Source organism: Salvia hispanica, chromosome 5, assembly GCF_023119035.1.
Source record: "Salvia hispanica cultivar TCC Black 2014 chromosome 5, UniMelb_Shisp_WGS_1.0, whole genome shotgun sequence".
NCBI classification, from domain to species: Eukaryota; Viridiplantae; Streptophyta; class Magnoliopsida; order Lamiales; family Lamiaceae; genus Salvia; species Salvia hispanica.
Genome location: NC_062969.1, coordinates 22,107,699 through 22,135,315, shown reverse-complemented (window position 1 = coordinate 22,135,315; position 27,617 = coordinate 22,107,699). Strand labels below are relative to the sequence as shown.

At 36.6% G+C, this 27,617-nt stretch overlaps 6 protein-coding genes across 9 annotated transcripts; 5 read left to right on the top strand and 1 right to left on the bottom strand.

Annotated features, from left to right (window-relative positions):
* Positions 1-286: 286 nt before the first annotated feature.
* LOC125187265 (glycine cleavage system H protein, mitochondrial-like) lies at positions 287-1,771 on the bottom strand. The gene is made up of 4 exons (XM_048083817.1): positions 1,589-1,771; positions 1,408-1,496; positions 661-831; positions 287-521 (listed from the first exon to the last, which is right to left on the bottom strand). Exons 1-4 carry the CDS (start codon positions 1,689-1,691, stop codon positions 393-395), a joined length of 492 nt encoding a protein of 163 aa, XP_047939774.1. The 5' UTR covers positions 1,692-1,771; the 3' UTR covers positions 287-392.
* A 661-nt stretch (positions 1,772-2,432) lies between these two features.
* On the top strand, positions 2,433-5,460 carry LOC125190712. Of its 3 annotated transcripts, none has more exons than XM_048088084.1 (5): positions 2,433-2,596; positions 2,943-3,033; positions 3,408-3,547; positions 3,905-4,351; positions 4,706-5,460. In XM_048088084.1, the coding sequence occupies exons 2-5, from the start codon at positions 3,004-3,006 to the stop codon at positions 5,118-5,120; spliced, it is 1,032 nt and encodes a 343-aa protein (XP_047944041.1). In that variant the 5' UTR covers positions 2,433-2,596; positions 2,943-3,003; the 3' UTR covers positions 5,121-5,460. The 3 variants fall into 3 exon arrangements, with proteins under 3 accessions (XP_047944041.1, XP_047944039.1, XP_047944040.1); XM_048088082.1 differs by having other exon boundaries at positions 2,434-2,596; positions 3,902-4,351; XM_048088083.1 differs by lacking the exon at positions 2,433-2,596 and adding an exon at positions 2,736-2,825 and having other exon boundaries at positions 3,902-4,351.
* A 2,129-nt stretch (positions 5,461-7,589) lies between these two features.
* On the top strand, positions 7,590-10,161 carry LOC125187192. Its single transcript, XM_048083732.1, has 5 exons — positions 7,590-7,926; positions 8,244-8,310; positions 8,497-8,892; positions 9,329-9,669; positions 9,757-10,161. The coding sequence occupies exons 1-5, from the start codon at positions 7,843-7,845 to the stop codon at positions 9,982-9,984; spliced, it is 1,116 nt and encodes a 371-aa protein (XP_047939689.1). The 5' UTR covers positions 7,590-7,842; the 3' UTR covers positions 9,985-10,161.
* An 804-nt stretch (positions 10,162-10,965) lies between these two features.
* LOC125186262 (putative aminoacrylate hydrolase RutD) lies at positions 10,966-14,533 on the top strand. Of its 2 annotated transcripts, none has more exons than XM_048082618.1 (4): positions 10,966-11,636; positions 13,521-13,610; positions 13,680-13,747; positions 14,237-14,533. In XM_048082618.1, exons 1-4 carry the CDS (start codon positions 11,004-11,006, stop codon positions 14,364-14,366), a joined length of 921 nt encoding a protein of 306 aa, XP_047938575.1. In that variant the 5' UTR covers positions 10,966-11,003; the 3' UTR covers positions 14,367-14,533. The 2 variants fall into 2 exon arrangements, with proteins under 2 accessions (XP_047938575.1, XP_047938576.1); XM_048082619.1 differs by having other exon boundaries at positions 14,222-14,310.
* A 2,184-nt stretch (positions 14,534-16,717) lies between these two features.
* Positions 16,718-19,215, top strand: LOC125189643 (putative aminoacrylate hydrolase RutD). Its single transcript, XM_048086900.1, is given in 6 exon segments — positions 16,718-17,161; positions 17,545-17,613; positions 18,496-18,585; positions 18,665-18,732; positions 19,063-19,165; positions 19,168-19,215. Coding segments are annotated over 6 exon segments (822 nt in total).
* Positions 19,216-22,950: 3,735 nt separating this feature from the next.
* LOC125191309 (LRR receptor-like serine/threonine-protein kinase GSO1) lies at positions 22,951-26,153 on the top strand. Its single transcript, XM_048088828.1, has one exon. The coding sequence runs from the start codon at positions 23,074-23,076 to the stop codon at positions 26,002-26,004; it is 2,931 nt and encodes a 976-aa protein (XP_047944785.1). The 5' UTR covers positions 22,951-23,073; the 3' UTR covers positions 26,005-26,153.
* Positions 26,154-27,617: the final 1,464 nt, after the last annotated feature.

Below are 27,617 nucleotides of genomic sequence, written 5' to 3'. Positions count from 1 at the left end.
GCTCGAATCCTAATTTAGGAGGGGGGAGGGGCGATAGCTTCCCAGACCGTCAATTGGGCCTAATTTGCTCTTGGGGTTGGCCAGAAACGACATAATCGCCCCCGATCCGCATAGAATATGTTTTTCAAAGAATAAAACGTCAAACTAGGTTGTTTTGAGATCTTTCTTAAACTTAGAATTATAATTTTATCTTCTTTGTTCGTTCACTTCAGACTTCAAAAGCAAAATACTTTTCATAATTATGGGAATGATGGTGTGCAAGTGGTTAATAATCTATTAACCGGAGTTTAATTAATATACTTGCATAAAATTATGAAATTCAGTTTTGGATACCCAAAAAGGAAAAGAGTAAAAAAGAAAGTAAAGAAATAAAAAATCGAATGGAGACATGTTTAGTGAGCAGCATCTTCTTCTTCACAGAATTTAATGTACTCCTTGGATCCCATCAAGTTTGCCAGCTCTGAGGGATTGCTTGGTTTCACCTTGATCATCCACCCTTCTTCATATGGGCTTGTGTTGATCTTCATCACAAAAAACACAGTATATGTTAGGAAAACGTCGAACGATATCATACGTTCTCTATCGTGTTTTAATCTCGTATTTTATTAGTTAGTGCACTAATGAAAAATATGATAAGATTTTGTTAGCGGGATCAGTTACCAGTCCCGGGGAGTCTGCTAGCTTTTTGTTGATCTCGACGACCTCACCGGAGATCGGAGAGTTCACATCACTAGTGGCCTTGACACTCTCTACGGCTCCAAAACCGGTGCCTTGTTTCACTTCCTTGCCCGCTTCCGGCAGCTCCACAAACACAAGTTCTCCTAAATGGTCCTATAAGCAAGATTAAGTATTTACTCATGAGAATTTGGATTTGATTTTGCAATGAATAATTTAGGCTTTTTCTCTACAAAAGAATATTAAATATTAATTCCTTTAAGTAAAAGAGGTATCAACAGCACCTTGTCCCAACATCAAGTGAATTTTTCCTTTTCTCGTGTTGCTAATTTTTAGTTACAATATACATACACCCACACTCACGCATGCGTTGTGGGCCCAAGAAAACATTGTACAGTTTCATCAGCATTGTATAGTAGTGAATCTTAATCTCAACTAACAATATATTAGTAACTTTTTTTTTCAATCTCTCTTTCTCTACTATGATTATACATATTGTCAACTGCTAAGATTATTGACAGTTGACGGAAATAGTAATATAAATTACAAAAACATCCTTAGAAAATTTCAAATTTGTTGGCCCCGTTCCCAAATCCCGACCATGTATCTCCACCAATGTAAGTAAGTATGTATGCATACGTATATAATGTGTATGAGTTTTTCGTTAATGGGATTTAAACTCTAAGAGATCTAATCTCCCGTTATACAAACAAACCACATGTACTGATTCACCTGGGCATGGTCTGTGATTCCGATGGTGGCCACGGGGCCATCATGCTTCACCCATTCATGCGAAGAAGCATACTTCAAATCATCCAAAACTGCAAAATCAGCAATAAAACCACAATTCATTCATTCATTCATTCCAAGAAGAATAAAGAATGAATGATTCAATAATATATAGGTTTCTCACCAGTTGAAAAGGCTCTAGAGAGAGAAAAGGCAGGAGATTTGGAAGCACAAACTGAGAGTCTGAGAGCATTTGCTGTCGAAGAAGCCCACATTCTCAGAGCCATTTTCAGCTTCAATGTGTGTTCTGTGTTTTTCTGCTCAGCCTCTCACTCTGTGTTTTCTGAGTGCAAAAAAGCAAGAAAAGAAGAGGGTTTGCAATATAATAGTCTCCTTTGGCATCTATTATCTTTGATGAATGGTGGAAAATAAGAACCTCATCTTTTGAACTCAGAGTAAGTCACAAGTTGCCTTCGATTTAAAAAAATCGTAGTATTGCATTTTATTTTTTGTTTATTCAGGTTATTTGATTAAAATAATGATTTTGTGTTTTATTTTAAATTTTGATTTGATTACTGCTAAATTTCAAAATTTAAGTTTTAAATTACACATGACTTCATTACTTGAGTATAAAAATAACAATTACAATTTTTTCTTTGAAAATTTTATACTATGGAAAGGATTGATTTATGTTATGCATGATGTATTCGACAAGAATAATTAGCCAGCTCGCTAAATTATTATATGTATCGATCAAATAAAATCAACTTTAAATAAAACGATAATCCACCTAAAAATTCGACAAGATGACTATTCTGTTATCCTATTATTATGTATTAAACAAGATATAAATTGGGGACATACTTTGAAAAACATTAAAATCTATACACAAAATATTAACCTAAAATTATAGTAAAACGTAGTTACGAAGACAATTTATGAAGTTCGGTATCTAACTAAAATGAATTAATTAATTAACCAACTATAAAGTACAATATCTCCCTAATTTCTCAAAATAGCAGATAAATCAAGAAAGAAAGGGCCTCGAAGAACCCTAATTTCACAAATTTGACATCGCCCTTTCTATTGACTGTCTAGTCTATCCAATTCTCCCCTCTTTCTGCATATTCTATCCAAGGATCACTCCCAGCTCACAATCGCTCCAATTCACCTCACCGCCTCAGAATTTATTGTATCCCCTCTCTCTCTCCCTCTCTGTTTGCGTGTGTAATTTTTACATAGATATACATGGATGCAATCTATGTCCACAAATAAGGCGGTTTCGTTTTGTTTAATTCTATAAAAATCACAACTTTGGATCACGCGTCGCAATTTTTGTAAAATTTTCTGAATTTATAAATTGTTTATCCTTCGTTTTGAATGAATTACTTAATACGTTTATGAATTTGGGATCTTTTTGGGTAAGGAAATGATTTCTCTTGTTAGATTGTGTTCTAATTTACGAATGCATTGATTGATATTTGTATCATATAATGTTGGAGAAAAACATTTATTTATTTATTTGGCTTTCATTTCAGGCGTGCTTTTGTCTGTGAGAACATGGGTTTAATGGGAAATTCTTGCTTGCTCGATGCGTAGATGATGGAATTATCAACATTTCAGCTGCAGGTAAATCTGATATTTTATTGATTAATGGAAATTGAGCTAACATTTTCACTGCTGTCCTTGGAAAGTGTTTCTGGAAGGATAATTTAGTAGTATTTGAATGATTTTGAGATGCATTATTTGGTAGAAACTGTTATGTTTATATGTTCGAGATGGTCCTAGATCAACATATGTTTGTCAAGTTGCTATATTGAATGCATTTCAAATTATTCGTGTTTTTGTCTTCATGGTTATAGAGTATTGTCATCCGGATAATATGGCCTGATAGAAACCCGATTCAAAATGACGGAACATATTTATCTCCTAATTGTCATTTGCTTTATCAACTTTATTCTCATCTGTCCTTATTATCGATTCTTCTTGGTGGATTTAATCAGGGCTCTTATAGAAGCTTCCCTTGTGTGCCCTCAGTGTGGGACAGAGGGAGCCAACTGCAATACCTTTTGCCCTCAGTCACAGTCCCACGAGTTGGGAGAAAAGATAGACCAATCTCTTTAAAATCCAGATCATGTTCAAGGTTAGAGATTTACTTGTAAGATTTTTAGTGAATCTTTAAATGATAACATGTCATTTGAGCAACCATTGGTGGCACCAAATATTGATTATCTGTGTTAATACCTTTTAGCCATGCCACTTGCATCATTAGCAAATCATTTTAGTTGTGATATATGTATTATGTGGATTTTATCCTGTTATTATATTTGAAGCTGCTATGGTGATAAATCTATGTTACTTAATGAATATGATCAGCCTTATAAACCTTATAAGGATCACTCTTGGATCTTCTTCTATCGTGTTAACAAGTTCAATGCTTGATTGTTTTATTTGATTTTTTCCTGTTTATACGAAACTGATTAAACATCTCGCACAGTAGTGGAGCTTCTTTTGTTCTTGGACCAAAGTCAAAAATATCTAAAATATCAGCTTTCAAAGGCGGCAGTCGACATGATGATCCGGGTGGCAGAGCTAATGACTCGAAGTCCCTAAAGAATCCTATTAAAGTTTCTTATTTACAGCATGAGAGTGAAGAATCTTTCGTTGAATCTTCAAAGGTACAGAATGTTGTGCCTGCACCTTATACAGCTGAAGATGAGAGAACAACCAGGTCCTTGGCTATACAAAATCTCTTTAAGAACTGGTTAATGTTACTGCGTACCCCACTAGGAACACAACCAGTGGAGAGAGCTCTCGAAGAACCTTCTGAGGAAACCTCAGAAGAGTCAAATGTTGTGCAAAACAATGAAAGACCCCAAGTTTTTAAGGCAGCTTGGTGCTACTTTCTGCGCTTGGATCCAACAATAAAGATACCATTGTTAATGTTGTAAGTACAGTCATTTGCTCTCTCTCTCTCTCTCTCTCTAACTGTTGTAAGTACAGGCATTTGTTTTCAACCCTCTGTTTATTTCAATTTTTGCATATTTATGGCTTAATCTGAACTTTGATGTCGGTGCTTAGAAGTAGGGGGGGTTGGCTTATCAATGTTTATGGATGTTGTCCTGATTTATGATTATAATGTAGCAAGAGATGGTTTTCAGAATTACTATGAAGATTTGAATGCAGAATCCGTTTCCGATAATCATGAAGTTCATTTTCCTTTTCTTATGGCCTGCCGTCTGCATTACTTTTCCTCTTTGAAAGCTACTTTATGATGACTTTATCTGCATTGTGTCTGCAGCACACCGCTGTACCTGGCAGTTAACCTTGTATATGGATCAGAAGTCTCGAAAGAATTAACTCCCTTATGGATTCTTGGACCAATAGTTGCTTCTCTCTATGTGAAGATGCTCCGAGGGATATGCAGCCTCTACGTGTTCAGCTTCATGCAAACTGTCAGAATTGTCAAGAACTTGCCAGCTTACTGCATGGTGGTACACGAGTACCTTTTCCGTGGGAAGCTAAAAGAAGCCATGCAAAAATATGCATGGCAACCTCTTGTTGACATAAAAAATATGGACTACAAGGAGGCGATGAAGCGGAAATTGAAGGGTTTCCAAGGGTGGTTGAAGGAGAAATACCTGGATTTTGTTGAATCCATTTGGCCCTATTACTGCAGAACGATAAGGTTTTTGAAGAGGGCGAACCTAATATAGCTCCAACTCCTCGTTATGAGATCCGTTCCTGTGGCTTAGCTCGTTCCTTGGAGCCCCTATTTGAGTTGGGGCCCTTCCCTCGACTAATTGGAGATGCGTAGGCAGGTGGATACTTGTATTCGACATCTCCTTTTCTCCTCTGGCGGCACATTCTTGGTTAGGTTGTTTTGTGGCAGCATCAGTCTTTGGCTGATGTTAATGTTTGTTTCTTCTATAACAAATCTCTAGTGATCTGAAATCTATTTTGAATGCATCTGAGTTTTCTATCAGTAGTTGTAGAGAGATCCCATTATTCATTGACATTTCATATTTTGATAAATTTTGATTCATGTTATGAGTACATTGTTTGATCTTTTCTTGTGTCTTTTTCACTTGGCAAGACTGGTTGAGCTCCAATATTATCCTGATTCTGATTGATTTGCCTATGTCCTATATCATGAATCTATATTACATATACAAGAGCTAAAGTATTGGCTAAATTTACACTAATGACTTCCAAAAAACAAAATAATTTATTTAGCCCTTTTGCATATTGGTTATTAAGTGAAATATAGACTTATGTTATTAAGTCAAAAATAGACAAAAATGTGAAGGTTTCATCGCTCGAAACACACTTCATTGTGAAATACTCCATCAGTCCGTAGAAATAGGCCATATTTTCTTTTTCTATCTCATTAAAATAGTTCTTCTTCTCTTTTACTTTACTTTAAGAGCATCTCCAATATCATCTGTATACCTCCTAAATATATACCCTTCAAAAAGAAACATACTCCAAAGGAAAAAGGTATAGATTTTTTACACATAAAATAATAGTATAAAATGCATTAAAAAAATATAAAGTGTGATACCTTCTCCCTTAGAGAATAGTTTTTCATGAAAAGAAGGCAAATATGGTAGTTATAAAGTTTCATCTCTCTATAATGAAGAGGTAAAGATACCTCTTCAAAATGGGAAAATGTATAATACCTCTCCATTTACCTCTCCCATTGGAGAATGATTTTTCATGAAAAAAAGGTAAATATGGTAGTTATATAACTTTATCCCTCAATTTACCTCTCCCTTTGGAGATGTTCTTATGGATTCCATTATCCATTATACAATTTCAATTACTTTCCCTCTCTCTCTTTATATTACTCGTATTAAAACTCGTGTCAACTCTGAGCTATTTCTATGGGACGCAGAGATAGACCTGCCCACGGTTCATGAACCGGCGGTTTCGGTTCGGAACCGCCGGTTCCGGTTTTGGGAAATATGGAACCGGAACCGAACCGTGAGGCTGTTTCACGGTTTCGGTTTCGGTTCGGAACCGCCGGTTTTCGGACGGTTCGTAGCGGTTTAGGTTCGGTTTCGCGGTTTCACGGTTTTTTCCGTTAATTTTTTTTTGCCATATAGTTTGAAATTATAAAATAAATTGGAACAAGGAAATGGATAGTTTAAATTGAGAGATTGAAGAGAGAAATTCTTGTTAACACTAAAATGAGGTGAGTGTAAGTAAGGATAGAGAGGAGTATTTAATATAGATAAAAATAGAGAGAAATGAGATCCAATTTGAATTTAAAATCAACATTTAAGAATAAATAAATAAATAAAAATAAAAGAAATGGTGTTTTATGCAATCAATTTTGAATAGTGCAGCCATCGCCCACCGTCAACCAATCAATTTTGAAGACTCAACTAATCAATTTTGAAGACTACAACGTTAACCAATGTTAATTTATTATACTTTATTTAAAGTAATCAATTCTTCTAAGTTTATTTCAAAATGTTGGATAAATATTTATTAATAATTATCCATACTCCATAGATTCCATACGTAAAAAAATGTGTTAATTAATAAAATCGAAAATACTATTATAAAGTTATTACCATAAACCATACAACATAGACTCCATCTTGTAATTTAGTTATTTTTATTTTATTATCTTTTATCTTATGTTTTCACCATCCAATTTTACCAAATAGTATTATAAAGTTATTTTTGCTACAAAATTTTGTCCCACATTATTGTTTCTACGGATATTACCAAATCTAAACATGAAAGTTATTTATATAAGAGTATAAAACTCATAAACCGGATCATTCAGCAATGTTTTATTTAATGGAGTATAGTTTTAATATAAGGATTAACTATGTTTAAATTTATCATTGCGTTGGCGGTTCGGAACCGTGAAACCGGCGGTTCGGTCGCGGTTTCGGTTCGAAAAATTTGGAACCTGAATCGAACCACGGTTCTAAAATTCACGGTTTCGGTTTGACATATTTTTCGCAGTTTCGGTTCGGAACCGTAACCGCCGGTAATGATTTCGGTTTTAACCGCCGGTTCGGTAAACCTTGGGCAGCTCTACGCAGAGAGACTAATTAATATTAGTTCAATACTATTTCTGATTTTCAACTTGTTTTTTCCCTTCCTTCTAAAAAGAAAAACTTGTTTTTTCCCCTCTCCCAAATTTGCCTCCCATCATTTCTAACCTTAATACGACGAAAAGAATCCAGAAAAGAACAAAGCAGTCGTTTTTCAGCTTCCCCAAACCAAAATATCCTCTCTCAAATTCTCCCAATTCTCACGATTTCTGCTGCCACTCTCAACTGGGTACCTCTAATTCACCTCAGAATGAAATGGGCTTTCTCTAATTTATAAAAATATCGTGTCTTTTTCAGCTTACAAGAGTGTGAGGCAGCGGCGGCAATCACCATTTATTTTCTTGTTTACTGAGAAATAGAAATGTCGTTCAAAATCAATTCCTCATTCTCATGTCTGTCTCCGCATCTTTCTTCCCCTTTTCAAAGAGACGGAAAGCAGCTCAATGTATGCAATTTATTCAGTTATTATTGCATTCTGTTTAATTTGTGAGACTGATTTTTCATTTTTGTTTATTTTTTATGAGGACTGTTATGCATTGGGTTGTGATAATTTTTGAGTTGGGAAGTAAAATCTATCAAAATTGACTTTGGAATTTATATGAATTTAGAGTGGAGCTAATTTATATGAAGCATTCTTGTATTAGTCCACCTAATTTCTGGTTATATCCCAACTCAATTAGTTATTTAGTTGTTGGAGAAGACTGTTTTTCCTTGCTGTTTTCTATCAAACTGCATATTCTGATTGGACTGTGTTGGTTCCAGCTAAGGTGGAGGAAAGGACTGTTGGGAAGGCAGCATTTTGATGTACAAATTCTGAGCAATTGCAAAGGTAGCTTTCGTACACTTAATTACATAACTTGCAATCATCGTAGGAGTTTCGGCATTGATTGGATTTTCGAAATGGTTATTAGCTTTCCACTTGTTGTGGTATAGTATTCGAGTTCACTCGTTGAAGTATTGAATTGGTTACTTTCGGTTAACAATGATGTCTGAGGGTATACGTTTGATTTGCAAGTTGTTCAGTCGTGCCAGCGTGGAAAGCTAATGCTGAAACAAACCTTGTCGAAGAGGTACAATCTCCTTGCCATCTCCGAAGATCAAGAATCATTCAGTGAGCTTGAAGGAGATGGTTTCGAGCTGGAAGGACAGGGCGCTCCTTGTGAAGACAATGGCTCTTCGAATACTTCCTATGATCATACTGAAAGAGCTGTGGGGAAACCGGGATTTATTTCTTTTCATGGAAGCGTGCAGCAGAGAAGAGATGAAGAAGTTATTGTTCCTGGTCCCGTGAAAGATCAAAAGAACATTTTGTGGCTTGTTGGTCCCACTGTCCTTGTTGCATCTTTTGTCTTTCCTTCGCTTTACCTACGCAGAATAATCTCTTCGATATTTGAGGATTCCTTATTAACCGGTAGGTAAAAATTTATTTTATCTGGACAATTCCTTATGCTTGTTTGTTGTTATACTTTTCTTTCTTCCTTAAATTTTCTGCAAATTACTTGAATTGAGTCAGTTTTAAACTTAAATGCAGTTCATTAGAGTGGGGCTATAATAAGACCATGGATTTTGTTTGAAGATTTTTGGAATGAAATACATAATACGAGCTTATTTCGATATGACACTTCTTGATTCTCAGCTCAAATATTGCAAGACTAGTCATGTGTTCGTTTTACGTGCAAATGTGATTTACTTAGCTATGCAAGATTGAATCGTCACACGGTGGTGGAGTTTTTTGTCGTATCTATTCAGTACTAACTCTTCTTATAACTTCTACACAAAGTTATTTCATAGTACTGTATTTTTGTTCATAGTGATTTATAATATTTTTTTATGTTTTTGGTTTGCAGACTTTCTAATATTATTCTTTACGGAAGCCATATTCTACTGCGGAACTGCTGTCTTCCTTGTCTTGCTCGACCGTCTGAGGAGACCTAAGGAACCAACCTATGCTGAAACGAGCCAAATTCTTGTTCCTCGTTTTGGAGACCGCATCTCTTCTGTTGCTGTATTGGTTCTTAGTCTTGTGATCCCGACAGTGACTATGGGTTTCGTCTGGCCCTGGACCGGCCCTGCAGCTTCTGCGACTCTGGCTCCGTACCTTGTTGGAATCATTGTTCAGTTCGCGTTTGAGCAGTATGCAAGATATGTCAGCTCGCCATCATGGCCTTCCATTCCTGTCATCTTCCAAGTAAATCATATGAAACTCGAATTCTCCGTATACAAATTCTTAAATTAATATATGTGATAGCACAAGTTCTTTCCTTTCACTATGAAGGTTTATCGGTTGCACCAACTGAATCGGGCAGCACAGCTGGTAACGGCTCTCTCCTTCACCGTGAAGGGCGCGGAGATGACGCCCCACAACCTGGCAATAAATAGCTCGTTGAGCACACTTCTCAACATCCTCCAATTCCTTGGCGTCATCTGCATCTGGTCGCTCTCGAGTTTCATCATGAGATATATTGACGTGCCAATGCTCAGCAGGAAGGTGGCGGAAAGCTGAACTTCATCACCACGCCATTATGTCTCGGTAATATTGGTACTTAGTCGCTTCACATTAACTTAGTCTGATTATGTTCAACAAGTGTAAATTGATAATAAACACTTAGTTTGAAGCTGTTTTTTTTTTGTAAACTGCTCGTCTTTTATAGATCCGTTGCCTAATAAAAGGGCTGAGCTAGATGCTTGTCTTCTGCTTCTTTCGTATTTTGGGGGCTTGCTCTGTTGCACGAATGAAGATTCTTAGCTTTGCTTGAGAGTTTCATTGCTAACTAGCTACTTAGAACATACCTATAAGTAGCATTTGTCCAAGTAGTGACTATGTTTGCATTTGAATGAACTTTAGTCGAGTCGACTAGGGACTACGTTTGCATTTGAATGGGCTTTAGTCGAGTCAGGCTTGTTCTGAGTTGCATAATTGCGGATTCTTTGCTTTGCTTTAGAACGCACCTATGAGTAGCGGTTGTGGAAGTAGTGGCCATGTTTACACTCGAACGAGCTTTAATCGAGTTGAGTTGAACTTGAGTATAGTTGTATGTGTTGTATGAAGAACTTGCAGACCGGGCAGAAGTAGTCCGTCTTCATCGGTATCTCCTTCTGGGTTACTCCCACAATGTGCAAGGTTCGTGAGGGCAACGGTGAGATGGGCTGAACTAATGGTCGTGTTACCGAAAAATAAGGCCGTCTAAAATATTTCCGAACACACAAATCGGTTGGTAAATGTAAATCCGACTGTGATTTTTGCGCGCATGCATTGTGTCATAGTCCGTCAGTGATTCGTCGAGAAATTTACGAAGGACCATTAGTGAGATGTTGTCATTTAATTGAGATGGTTAAGCATTAATCGTGGGAGTTTTAGTACTATTAATCACGGTAGTTTAAGTCTTAATTACAGCATTAAATTGAAAACAATTGCACAGGCAATCTGCTAGTTAATCATGTTTATCATACTGCATTTGCAACATAAATGGTTGTAAGAGTTGTCTCTCTCTCAATCAAGAGATCTCTTTCCATTCACAAGAAATGGTGAACCTCGTCGCAGCGATGATGCCGCCGTTACACGGCCTTGTGAAGATGGCCGGAATATCCCCTCACGCCGTCGAAATCGAGCCGGGCACCGTCATGAACATTTGGGCCCCAAAAAAGAACAGAATGCGCAATGGCAAAGTCGGCACTCACGTTAAACGAGCCATAGTGCTCGTCCACGGCTTCGCGGGCAACGGCATCATCACGTGGCCGTTCCAGGTGTGGTCTCTGAGGAAGAAGTACGCGGTCTACGTGCCCGACCTCCTCTTCTTCGGCGGCTCCTCCACCGCCAGGCCCGAGCGGTCGCCGGTCCTCCAGGCGGAGTGCCTCGCGAAGGCGCTGCGGAAGCTGGGGGTGGAGAGGTGCACGGTGGTGGGGTTCAGCTACGGCGGCATTGTGGCCTTCAAGATGGCGGAGCTCCACCCGGAGATGGTGGAGGCGGTGGTGGCTAGTGGGTCGGAGACGGAGCTGAGTGAATCGTTTAGCAGAGATATGCTTAGTAGGCTCAGGTTTTCGTCGCTATCGGAGATGCTGCTGCCGGAATCTGTTGAGGGGTGTAAGGCTCTTTTGAGAATCGGCATGCACAAGAAGCTATCCTTTCCAAATCGCCTCTACAAAGACTTTCTTCAGGTTTTGAAATTTCCTTTGCCCCTCATAGTGGTCTCACTTTTCTATTAATCGAGGAGAATTGGTAGCTAAATCATAAACTTTGATCGATTCTGGAATTTTCCACGAACTTAAAACTCTGATGGTCATATGTAGGCCTTTTAAATTGGATATTGGCTATTGGATACCCGATATCCAAACCCGAAATAGTCGGGTAATTTGGATACGCGAAATCCGATTTTTCGGGCGGATTGAGATCGGGTAATGAGAATTTTGGATGATCGGATATCGGATTATCCGATACCCAATCGGGTATACCCGAATTATCCGTTTTTTTATAAAAATAATAAATTATGTTTTTATTATAATCAAATGTAATTTAATTTCTTAATTACATGTGGATGGATGGAAGATGTTAACATGTCAATTTCTTATTATTGATGGATGAAAGATAAAATTTAATTTAATTTAATTTCTTATTGTGGATGGATGAAAGATAAAAAATTTAATTTAATTTCTTAATTACATGTGGATTGATGAAAGATGTTAATATGCAATTAAATTTCTTAATGTATACTATTGTTTTCTTATTTTGAATAGATGAAAGATGTTAATATGTTACTATAACTTATGAATTTTGTATTTCTCAAAGTTTGTAGTTAGTTTTCTCTTAAATTCGAACTACTACAAGAATTGTATGTCTAATAGTTTATAGTTATTTTCTCTTGAATACTACTTCAACTTTGTATCAAATTCGAACTAAATAATATTATATAAATTGTAAAACTTTGTAGTTGATTTAAAAAAAACAAAAAATTCAAATTTACAATCGTGACTGGATACCAAGTCGGATATCCGGGAACCCAAAATAGAATTTGGGTCAGATATCGGGTATTGGATTTTGGAAATTTCGGGATTAGGTACCCGAAAATTTCGGATCGGGTATCCGCGGGTACTCAATTTGACACACCTAGGACTTATATTGTTGTTGTTGATTTTCCCCGATCTGCAAAATTAAAGTTCCAAGTGTCAATATATATAAATGAGGGAACATCTTTTTTGGTCCACGAACTTTGCTAAAGTATCATTTTAGATCCGTGAACTTTGAAAATATCATTTGAGGTCCATCAACTATGGGTTAATATCATTTGAAGTACTTTTTTACTATTTCCATATTTTTCCTGGACGAAAATACCCTCAATACCTTAAAGGGTATATATTCTTAATAAACTTATCATATACTCATATTTTTTATAAATATCTTTACAATATATTTTTAACGAATTTTCTAAATATAATTTGACCTTCAATATTATCACTTAATTTTGTGACATGCAAGTAAAATTGCTTCTTCAATTTTTTATATTAAAGAATTTTAAAATGGAATAAAGAACTTTCTTTAATAATAAAAATTTAAATAAGGATATTTTCTTGCATGTCACAAAATTAAGTGTTAATATTGAAGGTTCAATAAAGAACTTTTCTTTAATAATAAAAAATTAAATTAGAATATTTTCTTGCATGTCATAAAATTAAGTTATAATATTGAAGGTCAAATTATATTTAGAAAATTCATCAAAATATATAGTAAAGATATTTATAAAAAAATATGAGTGTATGATAAGTTTATTAAAAATATATACCCTTAAAGATATTGAGGGTATTTTCGTCCAGAAAAATTTGAAAATAGTAAAAAATACTTCAAATGATATTAACCCATAGTTGATGGACCTCAAATGATATTTTCAAAGTTCACGGACCTAAAATGATATTTTGGCAAAATTCGTGGACCAAAAAAGATATTCCCTCTATATAAATATATAAAAGAAATCATCTTAAACATAAAATTAAATAAATACGTATAATACTATGATTCAAGTTAAATTAATTATTTGGTGTGATGCATAGGTGATGTTTGTACATACAAAAGAAAGGGCCGAGCTACTCGAGGGTCTCATAGTTCTTGATAAAGATACAAAAATACCCAAACTTTCTCAGGTATTATATCTGTTATCAATTAAGTAGCTACTCAACATGCTATGAATTACTTCTGTGAATTTTTTGTAGAAAATACATTTGTTGTGGGGTGAGGAGGATCAGATATTCAAGCAAGAACTTGCTCAACACATGAGAGAGTAAGCCAATTAGTCTTCTTCTAGTACTTACTCCGTTTCTTCATAGTTGAGTCATTTTTCCATTTCGGGAAGTTTCTTCATAGTTGAGTCATTTCCATATATGACAACTTTTTTCTCTTTCTTACTTTACCCTCTCTTACTCTTTATCTACTTTATTCACTTTATACTTCATTCTCTCTACCTTTTCCTCTCTCTTATGCTTTTTTTATCTATTTATTTAACAAACCCAACATTCATTTTTAAAACTCCGTACCGAAAAGTTCCGCCTCAACTATGGAGAAACGGAGAGAGTAGTTTTTAATTATTAGGCAAATTGCTGGAAAAATCACCAGTTCGGTCAAACTCTGATCAATCTCACAATTTTCTCAATCGTCGTAGTTTAAAAAAAATTGGCTATTTCAAAATTGTAGGATTGAGCAGAAATTAATCGAACTTTGTGATTTTCCTGAAATTTACCTCTTATTGGGCTCATAGTGAAAAATAATGCAGAGGGGTAGGAGAAAAGGCGACATATGAAAGCATCAAGAAAGGAGGTCATTTAGTTCATCTTGAAAGGCCCTTAGCCTACAACAAATGTCTCAACCACTTCCTTGCTTCCTTGCTACCACCACATACCTAGACTGATAATGACAGTTACACATCAAGCCCGAGTCAATTAGCCGCGGGACGCAAGCCACCTAGCCCACCTCGACATAGCCCGAGTCTCGGCCACATTTTATCTAATATTTTGTAATATAAAATAATGAGAGCACAATTCTAAACTCATTTACATGTTTTCATTGTGTATTCTTTTCCATGTTGTTTGTTGTTTTTCTAGATAGCAAAAATGAGTCGAACAACATATAATATGAAATTACTCTATGCATATACATGTATTCTTATTACTGATTTATTATCATAATAGAACTAAAGTAACAAATCTCCATTCCTTATTTTCGAAAGGGGCATCTCGCTGAGACCGATCCAGTCTCCAGATACTTATTAGTAGCATAGACCTAAAATTTCAAACTAACATAATTTGTGACCTTTTAAACTTAATCGTACGAGAATGCACATTTATCGTTTTGCCTGTCACCTAAAATAACTACTCTCTCTGTTCACCAATAATAGGCCCAGTTTGACTTGCCAACGCACAAACCCGTCAGTAAATCCAGCTTTGATTTTGGTTCGCAGGAATCGTGTCATAGTCCGTTGGTAGACATTTACCAACGGATTACTTCAAAGGGAATTACAATTTCGTCCAAAAACGTATATGATGATACTACGCATTAACTGACACATTTACTTTTCTGCACTCTTGTCTACCGTATCCTCTCTCTTACTTTATTATTTCTCCACTTTAACTATTTATTATCATTTCTACAAAACTAGTGCAGAAAAGTAAATGTGACAGTTGATGCAGGACAAAGGTAGTATTTTTTCATCGAGATATAAAATGGCAAATGGATTAAATGAAAATATGCACTGACAATCTGCCCCCAACCCATACTCCATCATCAATAGCTCATTAATGATTCTGCCATTCTTAAACTTATCATGTTTTTCATACTTAGAATAGCAACATAAATTATTGTGACTTAGAGGTGTTCAGTCATAATCCAACGCATGGTAGCTTCGCGCCACTGGCTTTTCAACCAAGCTCCATTCACAAGAAATGGTGAACCTCCCGCCATCATTACACGGCCTCATGAAGATGGCCGGAAATCCCCTCGCGCCGTCGAAATCGAGCCGAGCACCGTCATGATGTTGGAGATTTAGGGATTACAAGAAGGAATACAGAAAAGAACTGAAACGAAAATTACAAATGGAAATCGAAACTACAAAGTGTAGAACAGGAAAGAGCCGAGTCGAGGAGTCCTCTTTCCGCAAGACGAGATACGCCCCGGTAGTGCTCTTCGGATTGGCGTTTCGTCCCCAAAGATAAAACGGCTACGTCTCTGGTGAAGCAGCACCGCTATCAGCAGAGTTCCGGCGAACTGGATGGAGGAGAGAGCAGAGCTTCGACAGAAGAACAATGCAGAGAGAGAGAGAGAGTTTATGATGCAGAATGCTTTCTAGTGTTTGATGTGTGTAGAATGCATGGAATGGCTAGCCTATTTATAGGCTCGGTCCACTGCAGGGGGTCAACGGCCATAATGGCCGTCATTAAAGCTAGACCGTAACGTTCGGGCGTTACAAGCCGTTACGCGCTCAGAGCTAGAGAGGCTGAGTCTAGAAGCTTCTAGATTCGTTCACGACGTGGACTATCACGTGTCAGCCACGTTGGCTTACCGCGTCATACTGACGAGGTGGCATCCCGCTTGGCCCGCTGACGGCGTTACAAGCCGTTACGCGCTCAGAGCTAGAGAGGCTGAGTCTAGAAGCTTCTAGATTCGTTCACGACGTGGACTATCACGTGTCAGCCACGTTGGCTTACCGCGTCATACTGACGAGGTGGCATCCCGCTTGGCTCGCTGACGTGGAAACGGTGGTGGTCTAAAAAGAACTAGACCCACTAGACTTGGGCCAAGCCCGCAACTAGGCCCAAGCACCAAGCCCAAAGACCACCCAAAGACCAATTGCCAAGCACCAAAGCCCAAAATACAAGGACAAGGGCACGGGCACGCGGCTCGCGGCGGGGCGGCGCGCGCGCGTGGGCTCTTACAGCCCATCTTAGTCCACTATAATTATTACATGTAATAATCCTTCTTATTAAATACTAGTTTAATAAGGTTGAAACTTTCAATGTGGGATAATTAACTCTCTTAATTATTCCCTAATATCCTCTCATAGCTCATTAAGTTTGCAATTTTTGCACAACTTTAAACAATTATTTCTCACTCACCGGGAATCGGATTTGAGAAAATAAATATACCACGGTCATCTACTCCGAACGTAGATCGACGCTATATCATTTAATTTTACAAAATTAAATGTCTCGTTGAAATTATAATTGGTCAAAGTCCATTGACCGGGCATAGATTCCAACACATGAACATTTGGGCCCCACCAAAAAACAGAACGCGCGCTAAACGAGCTGTAGTACTCGTCCATGGCTTCGCCGGCAACGGAATGATCACGTGGCTGTTCCAGGTCTTATCTCTGAGGAGGAAGTACGCGGTCTACGTGCCCGACCTCCTCTTCTTCGGCGGCTCCTCCACCGCCAGGCCCGAGCGGTCGCCGGCGCTCCAGGCGGAGTGCCTCGCGAAGGGGCTGAGGAAGCTGGGGGTGGAGAGGTGCACGGTGGTGGGATTCAGCTACGGCGGCATTATGGCGTTCAAGATGGCGGAGATGCAGCCGGAGCTGGTGGAGGCCGTGGTGGTTAGTGGGTCGGTGGCGGAGCTGAGTGAGTCGGTTAGTGGAGATGTGCTTAGTAGGCTCGGGTTTTCGTCGTTGTCGGAGATGCTGCTGCCGGAATCTGTTGAGGGGTGTGAGGCTCTTTTGAGAAGAAGCTCTCCTTTCCCAATCGTCTCTACAAAGACTTTCTCGAGGTATTCTAGTCATCCCGCAATTTTTAAAAAGGGTCGATTATATCGTAAAATTGATATTTTTCTCAATTGTCCTGTGGCAAAAAATTCTGACTAATTGACTATATGTATTAAATGATGTTATTTATCGTAGTTGAACATTTGTCCACTTAATATTTTTTGTTCTCACTTCATATATAATTTCTCAAACCCGAGATTATGGAATATTGTGAAAAATGTTAAAATGATACAATCGGCTATTTTTTGTAAGTTCGTGGGTTGACGAGAAATTGGATGATATAATCGTCTATTTCGGGAGCTCTTTGTAGAAATCGGCTATTTTTTTGTAAGGCTCTTTTGAGAATTGGCATGCATAAGAAGATATGCTTTCCCAATCGTCTCTACAAAGATTTTCTTGAGGTATTAGATTAACATAAAAGAGATTTTCTATTATAATTAACGAGCTTTGTCAATTTCTAGTCATCCTGCAATTTTTTAAAAATGGTCGATTATATCATAAATTAATTTGATATTTTTCTGAATTGTCTCATGGCGAAAATTTTTGACGTAGTTGACTATATGTATTAAATGACGTCATTTAAATAGTTGAACGTTTGTCCGCGTAATATTTTTTTACTGTCACTTCATAGGTAATTTCCCAAAATCCGAGATTATGGAATATTGTGAAAAAATGTCAAAATGATATAATCGGCTATTTTTAGTAAGTTGCGGGTTGACGAGAAATTGACAAAGCTTGGTGATTTTTCCGGCAGTTTGCATCAAGTGATGGGCATACAGATGACAACTACAAATAGGTTATATTTCCTCTATCAACGAAAAATAGTCTCAATTCTATACATCACGAGTTTAATGTGCAATAGGTAAAGCATGTGAAAGAGACGGAGAAATAAGTAAAATAAGAGAGAGAAAATGATGAAAAAGTTTTCATAAATATAAATAAGACTAGTTTATGTGGACAAAGAAAATTATATTATCTGGAAAGCGATACAACTCAACTCCACGGTTTAGGTTTTAGATATATTAGTGCAATTATATTTTTTCGATTCAGACTGATATTTTTGGATGAATCAATAGAAAATAAGTACTACTATTGCTTAATCAATGGAAAATTTCATATGAACATGTGTTGTTCTCATTATTTCCCTTTTAAATTGGTTCATTTATGTTAAAGTGTGATGACGACGATTCTTTGGTCTCATTATAATCTTACTAAAGCTATGTTTACTAATTTCCCAAATAATATGATTCTATCTTAAATTAATTATTTGGTACAATGGATAGGTGATGTTTGTAAATACAAAGGAAAGGGCCGAGCTGCTCGAGGGTCTCATAGTTCTTGATACAGATGCAAAACTCCCCAAACTTTCTCAGGTATATATTTATCGCATTCTCCATTGAGTAGCTAGTGAACATGCTATAAAATGAACATGCTACTATTGAATTCTTGTAGAAAGTACATTTGTTGTGGGGTGAGGAGGATCAGATATTCAAGCAAGAACTTGCTCAACACATGAGAGAGTAAGCCAATTAGTTTCCTTCTTATAGATCAAATAGTCGAAAACCCACCAAGTTCGGTCAATTTCTGATCAATCCCGCAACTTTCAAAAATAGTTGATTATATTATACTCCTTTTTTTTTTTTTTTTTTTTTTTTTTATAATTTTCTCATTTGTCCCATAACCAAAAAATTATGTGTAGTCCGTCTTTGGAAAAATTGGAACAATTGAGAAATGATATAATCGTATATTTTTTAAAGTTGCGAGTTTGACCAGAAATTGACTAGTTTCGATTCGGCAATTTGCTTTTAATTAATTAGTATAAGTCGTGCTCGTAGTGAAAAATAATGCAGGGTGGTCGGATATAACGCAACGTATGAAAGCATCAAGAAAGGAGGCCACTTAGTTCATCTTGAAAGGCCCTTGGTCTACAACAAATGCCTCAACCACTTCCGATCCTTTCATCCTTGCCACCACCACATTCATCCCAACAAACGCATGCATAATTATGTTTGAAATTCCTACCGTTTTAAACTTGATTGTACTGATTTTATTACTCTTCCTATCCACTGTTAAATGTTTTATTTGACTCGACACAATGGACTGACTCGATTGATATTTTTAGGTGTGATGATTTTGTGGAGTGTGTGGTCCTTTTACTATGAGAAAAAATATGGTAAAATTATAAATCGCGGACGTATCAAAAGGATAAAATGAAACATTTTTTCGTGGACACAGAGAATATATAAGTTATATAGAAAAATATTAAAAAATATGGGGTGATAGTTATGTTAATTGGTCAAAAGTAAATTTACTTGAGTCGATATTATTGGAGCCTAGCAAATCAAATCATATGAACTAATGTCTTTTATTATCCTTTTTAGGTATAAACCCACCTAAAATAAGTACTACCTCTACCTCTACGCATAACAAATAATTTCGATAGTGGCTAACATGAGTTTTAATCCAAATTTGAAAGATGAAGAAAGAGGGAAAAAAAATTATTGAAAGAGCTAGAAATATGGACACAGAGAATATATAGTTTCTCTTTCTAATGAGATGACAGTCATGAAATCCATTTTCCATTAATAAAAGGTGATTACTCTTTCAAGTGTAGAAGCATAATTCATAAAGTGAAAAATGGTTCAATTGAAAGTATTGTGGCTAAGAAAATTGTTGATTTAGATCAGCCCCTATAAAAAGCATGTTAGATTTTTTTATAATAACAAGGGGTTTCGATTGGTCTATATGTCTTAAAATTCGTTTTAACGTGATCGAACAAATACATTTGCTATTTGTTCAATCTGAAGATCAGTGACGAAAAGTATGTCGCGAAATTTGCCAGCAGACTACCCGTTGCTAATCAGTGATGGATAGTGGTCCGTCGGCAAACTTCGCTTGTTGTAGCGTCTAAAATCAAAATTGTTGGAAAAAATTGAATTATGTTCTTCGACAGTAATTTCCTCTATGACGTATTGGGCTATTGTGGAATAATATTTCAAACCAATGAGAAATAAACTTATAATAAAATAAATAATAAGATTATATATATGAAGGATAGTAAGGATTATTTTATTTTGTTTTTTTATTGTTGGGACTTTGGACATTTTTGTTTGTTCGTTTCCCATAATACTTATAGCTATATTCTTTGATTTAAGCATACAAATTGCATACTCAAGGTGTCAATAATTGTACCTTCTCCTTTGGAAGTTACAACTTATTTATCATTCCTTGGTTTATTTGTTAGTGATAAGTCAATCTCAATTATTCTCTTCAATACATTCTCAAATTTAAATTTGAGAGTTAGGTATTAATCCTGTGTTTGCATTCTGTTTGTTTTACTATGGATTGGAACATTTGGTAACAAGACACTATTATTAGGTGGAGACAAGAAAAAATTCTCTTAGATGATGTTAATTGTTGGACCAAAGACTATTTATTTAATAAATTTTGTACTTTTTGCACCCTCTTATTACATGGTAACAAACTAATAATATTTGACTATTCACCTTAATCCTTCTATTTGACAAGCAAAAATAGTTTGCCAATGCTTTTAAATTAATGGAGTTGAGATTCGAGTCGAGCATGCGCGTAGGTGCTTCTTGAGCATGTACCTGCGTGCTCTATTGCAAAAGCACGACGTTGCTGGCTATTAAGCACATTGTGCTTTCACACCGCAACGTGTAAGAGCACACCACTTGTTCCATTTGTCAAACTAAATTGGGTTACTAGCTAGTTTTTACTATGTCCTAATATTAAGGGCGTTTTAGAAAATGTCCCCAAATTACTTCTTCACTTTTGTGAAAAGTTTGATATATGTCATGTTTAATATAATATGACGATGGAACAATAAGTCAACTCGCCAAATTCTTAGGTGTACTAAATTATAACTGGAGTGGATTTTTTAATACTTCATGTTAGAATTCTCTAATTTTCCGCGTTTTCCAAAATGTCTCCATATAAATAGAACATATTCTAAAGATGAAAGATTTTGTTTTGTTGAACTCTTTCTTTTTTCATGGAGTGCTTTACATCTCCAAAATAATAAATGGAAAAAATAGTAGAAGAAAAGAAGAAGATAAAGTGATTTAATTCAGCTTTCACCTATGAATCTATGATGACATATATCCAATAAGTTGAAAATATAGAAAGGGGAAATAAATAAAGTAATCATAGTGACATTGGTCCATGAAAAAAGTTATCCTTCTCCAGTCCTAGTGGTTGCTTCTCCCAAATCATGGACTACTAAACAACTATGAAATCTTGGTAATGCATGCATGTATGTAACTTCACCATCAAAGATTATTGCATTCTTTGAGTTGACAACTTTTGTCCTCACATATATGTTACGTCGTCGTAACCTATACTACTACATCTGTCCATAAAAATATTATTAGTTGAAAATATAACACACCTCATACAAAAGAAAAGATATACTCCCATGAATTATTAAAGATCGATTTTGGCAGACCAAAATGGAAAAATATGCTTATTTTTTCATGGAAAGAGGTAGTAGTAATTAGTGTGGTGTTTCGTTGTAAAGTTTTGGTCCTAGCTTTAGGTTTTCTTGCATGATGTTGAGGGTTGATTAGTAAAAGGGGGCAGTTCTTGTTATCTGTTTTTTTCCGTTATTAAAATGGATATTAGGTGGGATTTGGTTAAAGAAGAGAGGATTATCTGTCAAATACCTAATGAAGCAGAACGAATTAATTAAATTGAACCATAATTTATGGTATTTGACTCTTTTGAATAAAACAGAATAGGTTGAGCTAGTAGGGATCACAAGGGCACACGCTTTGTTAGGGTGCTTACTACTTGCTTAGGTGGGCACGAGTCGGGTCGGGTCGAAACTATCCTGAGTTTTGTGGTTTTATCAATTTTATCTTTAAGTTTTCGTAATTGTATTAGTTCCGTTCTATTTTTTCCATTTATAAATAACTATATCTCAATTTTTTCAAATTTATCAAAAATGTGACATAACATATCGAAAGATAAGCTATGATTTTCTCACCAAAAAAAAGTAGTAAACGAGAATATTAATATATTATATTTATTTTTATTTTAATTTTAAAAATTAATTGCTATAAAACGAATGATTTAAATGATATAAGTTGAAAAGATTAGAATAAACTAATTATAAATATTAGATCATTGTCGAGGCAAGGGATTAATGGATTTCTACCAATTAAGTTGACAAATGCATAATTCCGTTCTGATCTCATCTCTTGAAACCTGAAAGTCAACTTCAAAGAAATCTTATAAATTCTCTACAACTCTTTTGTTGTTTTGTGTATTTTTATTTGATTTCATAATATTCTGCCTAATCGAATTTGCGAAATTAACAAATTAAATTCGAACACACTTGTACACATATTCGAGCATCTATTTTAGAAAAGAGTCTCTAAATTGAACTATTTAAGTTTATCAATCAATCGTATCTTAAAAGTATCTAAACACAAAGTCCATATTTCGTATCTTGATAGATATATTTTCACATATCCTGCACTTATTATCAAACAACAATCCATAATGGGATTTTATAGGTATCCAAATAGACTTAGGGTTACCCCCACCTAACATTTTGAATTTTTCCAAACATGGTCTAGTGGATTTCTTTCATAGCTCTTTCCCCACCTTTTTCTTATCTTCTTTTGTTTCTTCCCATCTAATGCAATTAAAAGAATCATGCTCCACACTACTATCATTGTTGTGACAAACTATATAAATATCCCAACTTTTAGCAAAATCTCCAAAAGGAGAAAAGTGAAGAAACATAACCTTAAAAACTCATTTTCTTCTCCATAATCCAAACTACATAATTCCCAACCATACTCTTTCCCTTATCACATCCTCAAGATTCCCAAATGACAACAACAATACTTCAACTCTCCCATCTAATTCTTTCCTTCGCATTCCTCGTTGCTTATCTCGATCACCCCGGTCTCGTAGATGCTACACCTGATGATGATTCGTACTGGCTCCTTCGGATAAAATCCGAATTCATCGACCCTCTCGGAGCTCTCGACACCTGGCTGCAAGAAACCAGCATGTGTACATGGAATGGGATCACATGTGGAGACGACAAAAAACACATCATATCACTAAATCTCTCAAATTCTGGCCTCAATGGAGCCATCTCCCCACACTTCTCAAAACTCACTTTTCTTGAAACACTTGATTTATCTCTCAACTCCCTCTCTGGCCCTATCCCCCCGGATATAGGAAACCTCGGAAATCTGAAGGAACTGCGCCTCTTCTCGAACTCGATCAATGGCACAGTTCCGCCGCAGATTGCCCTTCTGAGGCAGCTGGAAGTCCTCAGAATCGGAGACAATCTTCTCACGGGCGAAGCCCTGCAAAAAGTCGGTGCCTTATCCGAACTCAGAGTTCTAGGGCTTGCCTACTGCAACTTCAATGGAAGCATACCTAAAGAGATTGGAAATCTCAAGAAGCTGATGTTTCTAGACTTGCAGCAGAACAGCTTCGATGGAGAGATACCTGAGGAGATCGGTGGATGCAACGAGCTTCGAAGCTTTGCTGCATCAAACAACAGATTCGAAGGGCGAATCCCCACCACCATAGGCCTTCTTTCATCACTCCAAATCTTGAACTTGGCCAACAACAGCCTGTCCGGAGCAATCACTCCGGAGCTGAGCCATTTATCAAAGTTGAAGTACTTAAACCTGCAGGGAAACGAGCTAGGAGGCGAAATCCCAGTTGAGCTCAACGGATTGGATCAGCTAGAGATTCTAGATCTATCTAGAAACAATCTCTCAGGCAACATAAGCCTCCTCAACTCCAATCTGAGGAATCTTGAAGTTCTAGCCCTGTCTGAGAATCTCTTCACCACCATCCCTCCAAATCTCTGCATCAAAAACTCAAATCTCCACCAGCTCTTCCTAGCTGACAACAACATCTCTGGTGGTTTCCCCGAGCATATCCTAAACTGCTCGTCACTCCTCCAACTGGACCTTTCCGGGAACAGCATATCCGGGGCTCTCCCACCCAGCCTCGACTCACTGCAGAGCCTCACTGATCTTCTGCTCAACAACAACAGCTTCACTGGAGAAATCCCTCCTCAAATAGGCAACATGAGTAACTTAAACTCTTTATTCCTATTTGGCAACATGATCACCGGTGGAATCCCACCGGAAATCGGAAAACTTCAGCAGCTCACAACACTATACCTCTATGACAACCAAATGTCTGGCCCCATTCCAAGACAGCTAACCAACTGCTCGAGCTTAGCAGACCTAGATTTCTTTGGAAACCGATTTTCAGGCTCGATTCCTCCTACCATAGGAAAGCTCAAGAACCTTGTCAATCTGCTACTCAGGCAGAATGAATTATCCGGCACAATCCCATCGAGTTTAGGCTACTGCAGGAAGCTTCAACGCTTAGTCTTGGCTGATAACATGCTGTCTGGACCAATCCCACCGACGTTTGGATTCCTCTCCGAGCTCTTCCTCGTCACTCTCTACAACAATTCATTATCAGGGCCAATCCCAGAATCTCTCCACCACCTCAAAAACCTCAGCATTGTCAATTTTTCACATAATAGGCTCAGTGGCAGCATTGCTCCTTTTAGTGGTTCAAATTCTCTAACCAAACTAGATTTAACCAATAACAGTTTCTCAGGCAGCATTCCTTCAACATTATCCACAAACCTAATCCGTCTCCGCCTCGCACACAATTCCCTCGCCGGTGGCATTCCTCTTCACTTCAGCCAGCTGAAGCAGCTCCAGCTTCTTGATTTATCCTTCAACAACCTTACGGGGGAGCTTGACACTGATCTCTCCGGTTTAACGAGCCTCGAGCACTTCCTCCTCAGCAACAATCGTTTGTCAGGGCCTATTCCGACGTGGCTGGGGAGAATAACGAAGCTAGGTGAGCTAGACCTTTCATCAAACAGTTTCAGTGCAAACATTCCACCTGAAATCGGGAATTGCTCGAAATTGCTCAAGCTTTCTCTCCGGAACAACATGCTGTCAGGTCCAATCCCACCGGAAATCGGAAACCTATACCTTTTGAATGTCTTGAACCTCCAGAGAAATAATCTCTCCGGCGGAATCCCACCCACGATTCAACAATGCAGGAAGCTTTACGAGCTTAGGTTATCGGAAAACAGCCTCTCCGGCCCAATTCCCTCGGAAATAGGCACTCTCGGAGAGCTCCAAGTCGTGCTAGACCTCAGCTTCAATCAATTATCGGACAAAATCCCTTCTTCACTGGGAAATCTGATGAAATTGGAGCGATTGAATCTCTCATCCAACAAACTAGAAGGCGAAATCCCACCTTCGTTGGGGAAACTGTCGAGTCTCCACAGACTGAATCTCTCCAGCAATCACCTTCGCGGCCAATTGCTATCAAATTTCGCAGGATTTCCATCAAATTCCTTTCTCAACAATGATGGCTTGTGCGGCCCGCCATTGATCTCTTGCTCGGAGCTGTCGCTGAAAGCGAGGAAACGACTCTCGGAATCCCAAATTGCGGGGATAATAGTGGCGATTGTGTTCACATCCACGCTGATTTGCCTCTCTCTGATGTATACCATGGCGCGGATATGGTGGAATTGGCGGAAGGTGGCGATTTCCTGCTCCGAAAAGGGGGGTTTCGAGCAGAAGAAGGAAGGAGAGGATTGGGTTTATGGAGAGGAGATCGCTAAGAGCAGTGATCATCACTTTTGGAATTCCAATTCAATGGCGTTGGTTCCTTCGCAATCCAAGCAGGTTTCGGATTCGGATACAGCGCGGATTTTTCAGTTCAAATGGAGCTCAGCTGCTGCTAAGAAGTGAGAATTGAACAATTTGAGTGTTTTTTTTTTTCGATTGGAATTTTGAGTTTTTTTCTGTAACGATGAATTCATGCAGTTCTTCCATGCTGTGTAGAGCTTTAGGTTTGTATAGAGATTTTTTTTTTAATTTTCAGTTATAATTAAGCAGTTTGATCATTATTATTTCAAATTAATTAATCTCCAATATTACCTTTTTTATTTTGATTTTGCATATAAATTAAAATTCATAACCAAAAACTCTATATGTCGTAAACGACTATGATCTATTTTGCTCGATGTTCATGGGGCCACGAAAAAATGTTAAGCACAACGACATCAATTCAACACCAAAAACGGACTTTGCATAATTGGAGTGATTGGAATTGAACGATTGATGTACATTGCGTGTGGAAGGATCAGAACAATTGAATGTCTTTTCTTTAGTAACAACCAAGTAGCTGGAGATATTATTGTTATAATTGTAAGGACATTTCTCTATGTCTTCAAATAATCAAAGTCTTGCTTACTCTCATGACTCGGACACTCTTCAAAATATGTTTTATGTCATTGTATGATCGATTGGATCATTTGAAACAAGATATAATTCCAAGACTTGAAATCTACCTGAGAATTTGAGAAAAGAAAATGGTGTACAAGCTTGTATTAGAAGATCTAGTGACTAAAAACCAAGAGGACCATGATTCAATTCTTAGTGGGTATAATACTCCTTTTTTTGTCAATTTTGTAAATCCATTTTTCTTCTTCTAAATTTTTACTAATTTACTTATACACTCAATTTTTATGTACTCCAATTTATGTATTTACTTATTCTAATTTGCTTAATTTTTGTGATCCATATTGCATCTTATTCTATGCATAATAGAATGAATATTTCAAATACCTTATAAATTTAAACTTTTACCAGTCATATGCCTTTTGTAATTTTATTTCAAAACTGAAGTAAATTTTATTTCAAATTATTTACATTAGTAAATACATTTGTATAATATAAAATCTATTTATGTAATTTAATTATAACTTACAGTTATATTCTTATTATTTTAATTTGAATAAACATAAGAATTTAAGTATAATAATTTACTACTATGTAACTAAAGTAGTAAATAATATGGAGTATTAAATATATAGTATAGTGATTATGATCAACTATTTACCACTAATAATAAAAATACTTACAGAATATAGGACTATTATCATTTGAAACATGTGCATATTTTTTGAGAAATAGATGGATTTTGATTAGTTATAAAGTATAAATAACAATATCTGAAAATAATTATTTTTTCAAAAATTCGAATAAGTTGTGAAGATTTTTTATATGAAAATTTTCAAAGTTAATCAAGTAATGTAGAGTGAAGACTAAGTCAAATAAATGGTCAAAGTATTTCAAGATTTTTTTAAAATCTTGGTATTCGCTTTATATAAATGGAAAGCAAAATTCTTAGTATGTGTGCATTTAATATTATTGACCTACAAACTGAAATATTGTTATACTACTATTCTCATCCACTATAAAATATCGGAATACTACTATTCTCATCCACTATAAAATATCATAAGCATTCTTTAGTTGCCTCATAAAATTAATTATCAAACAAAATGCTTAGTACATTT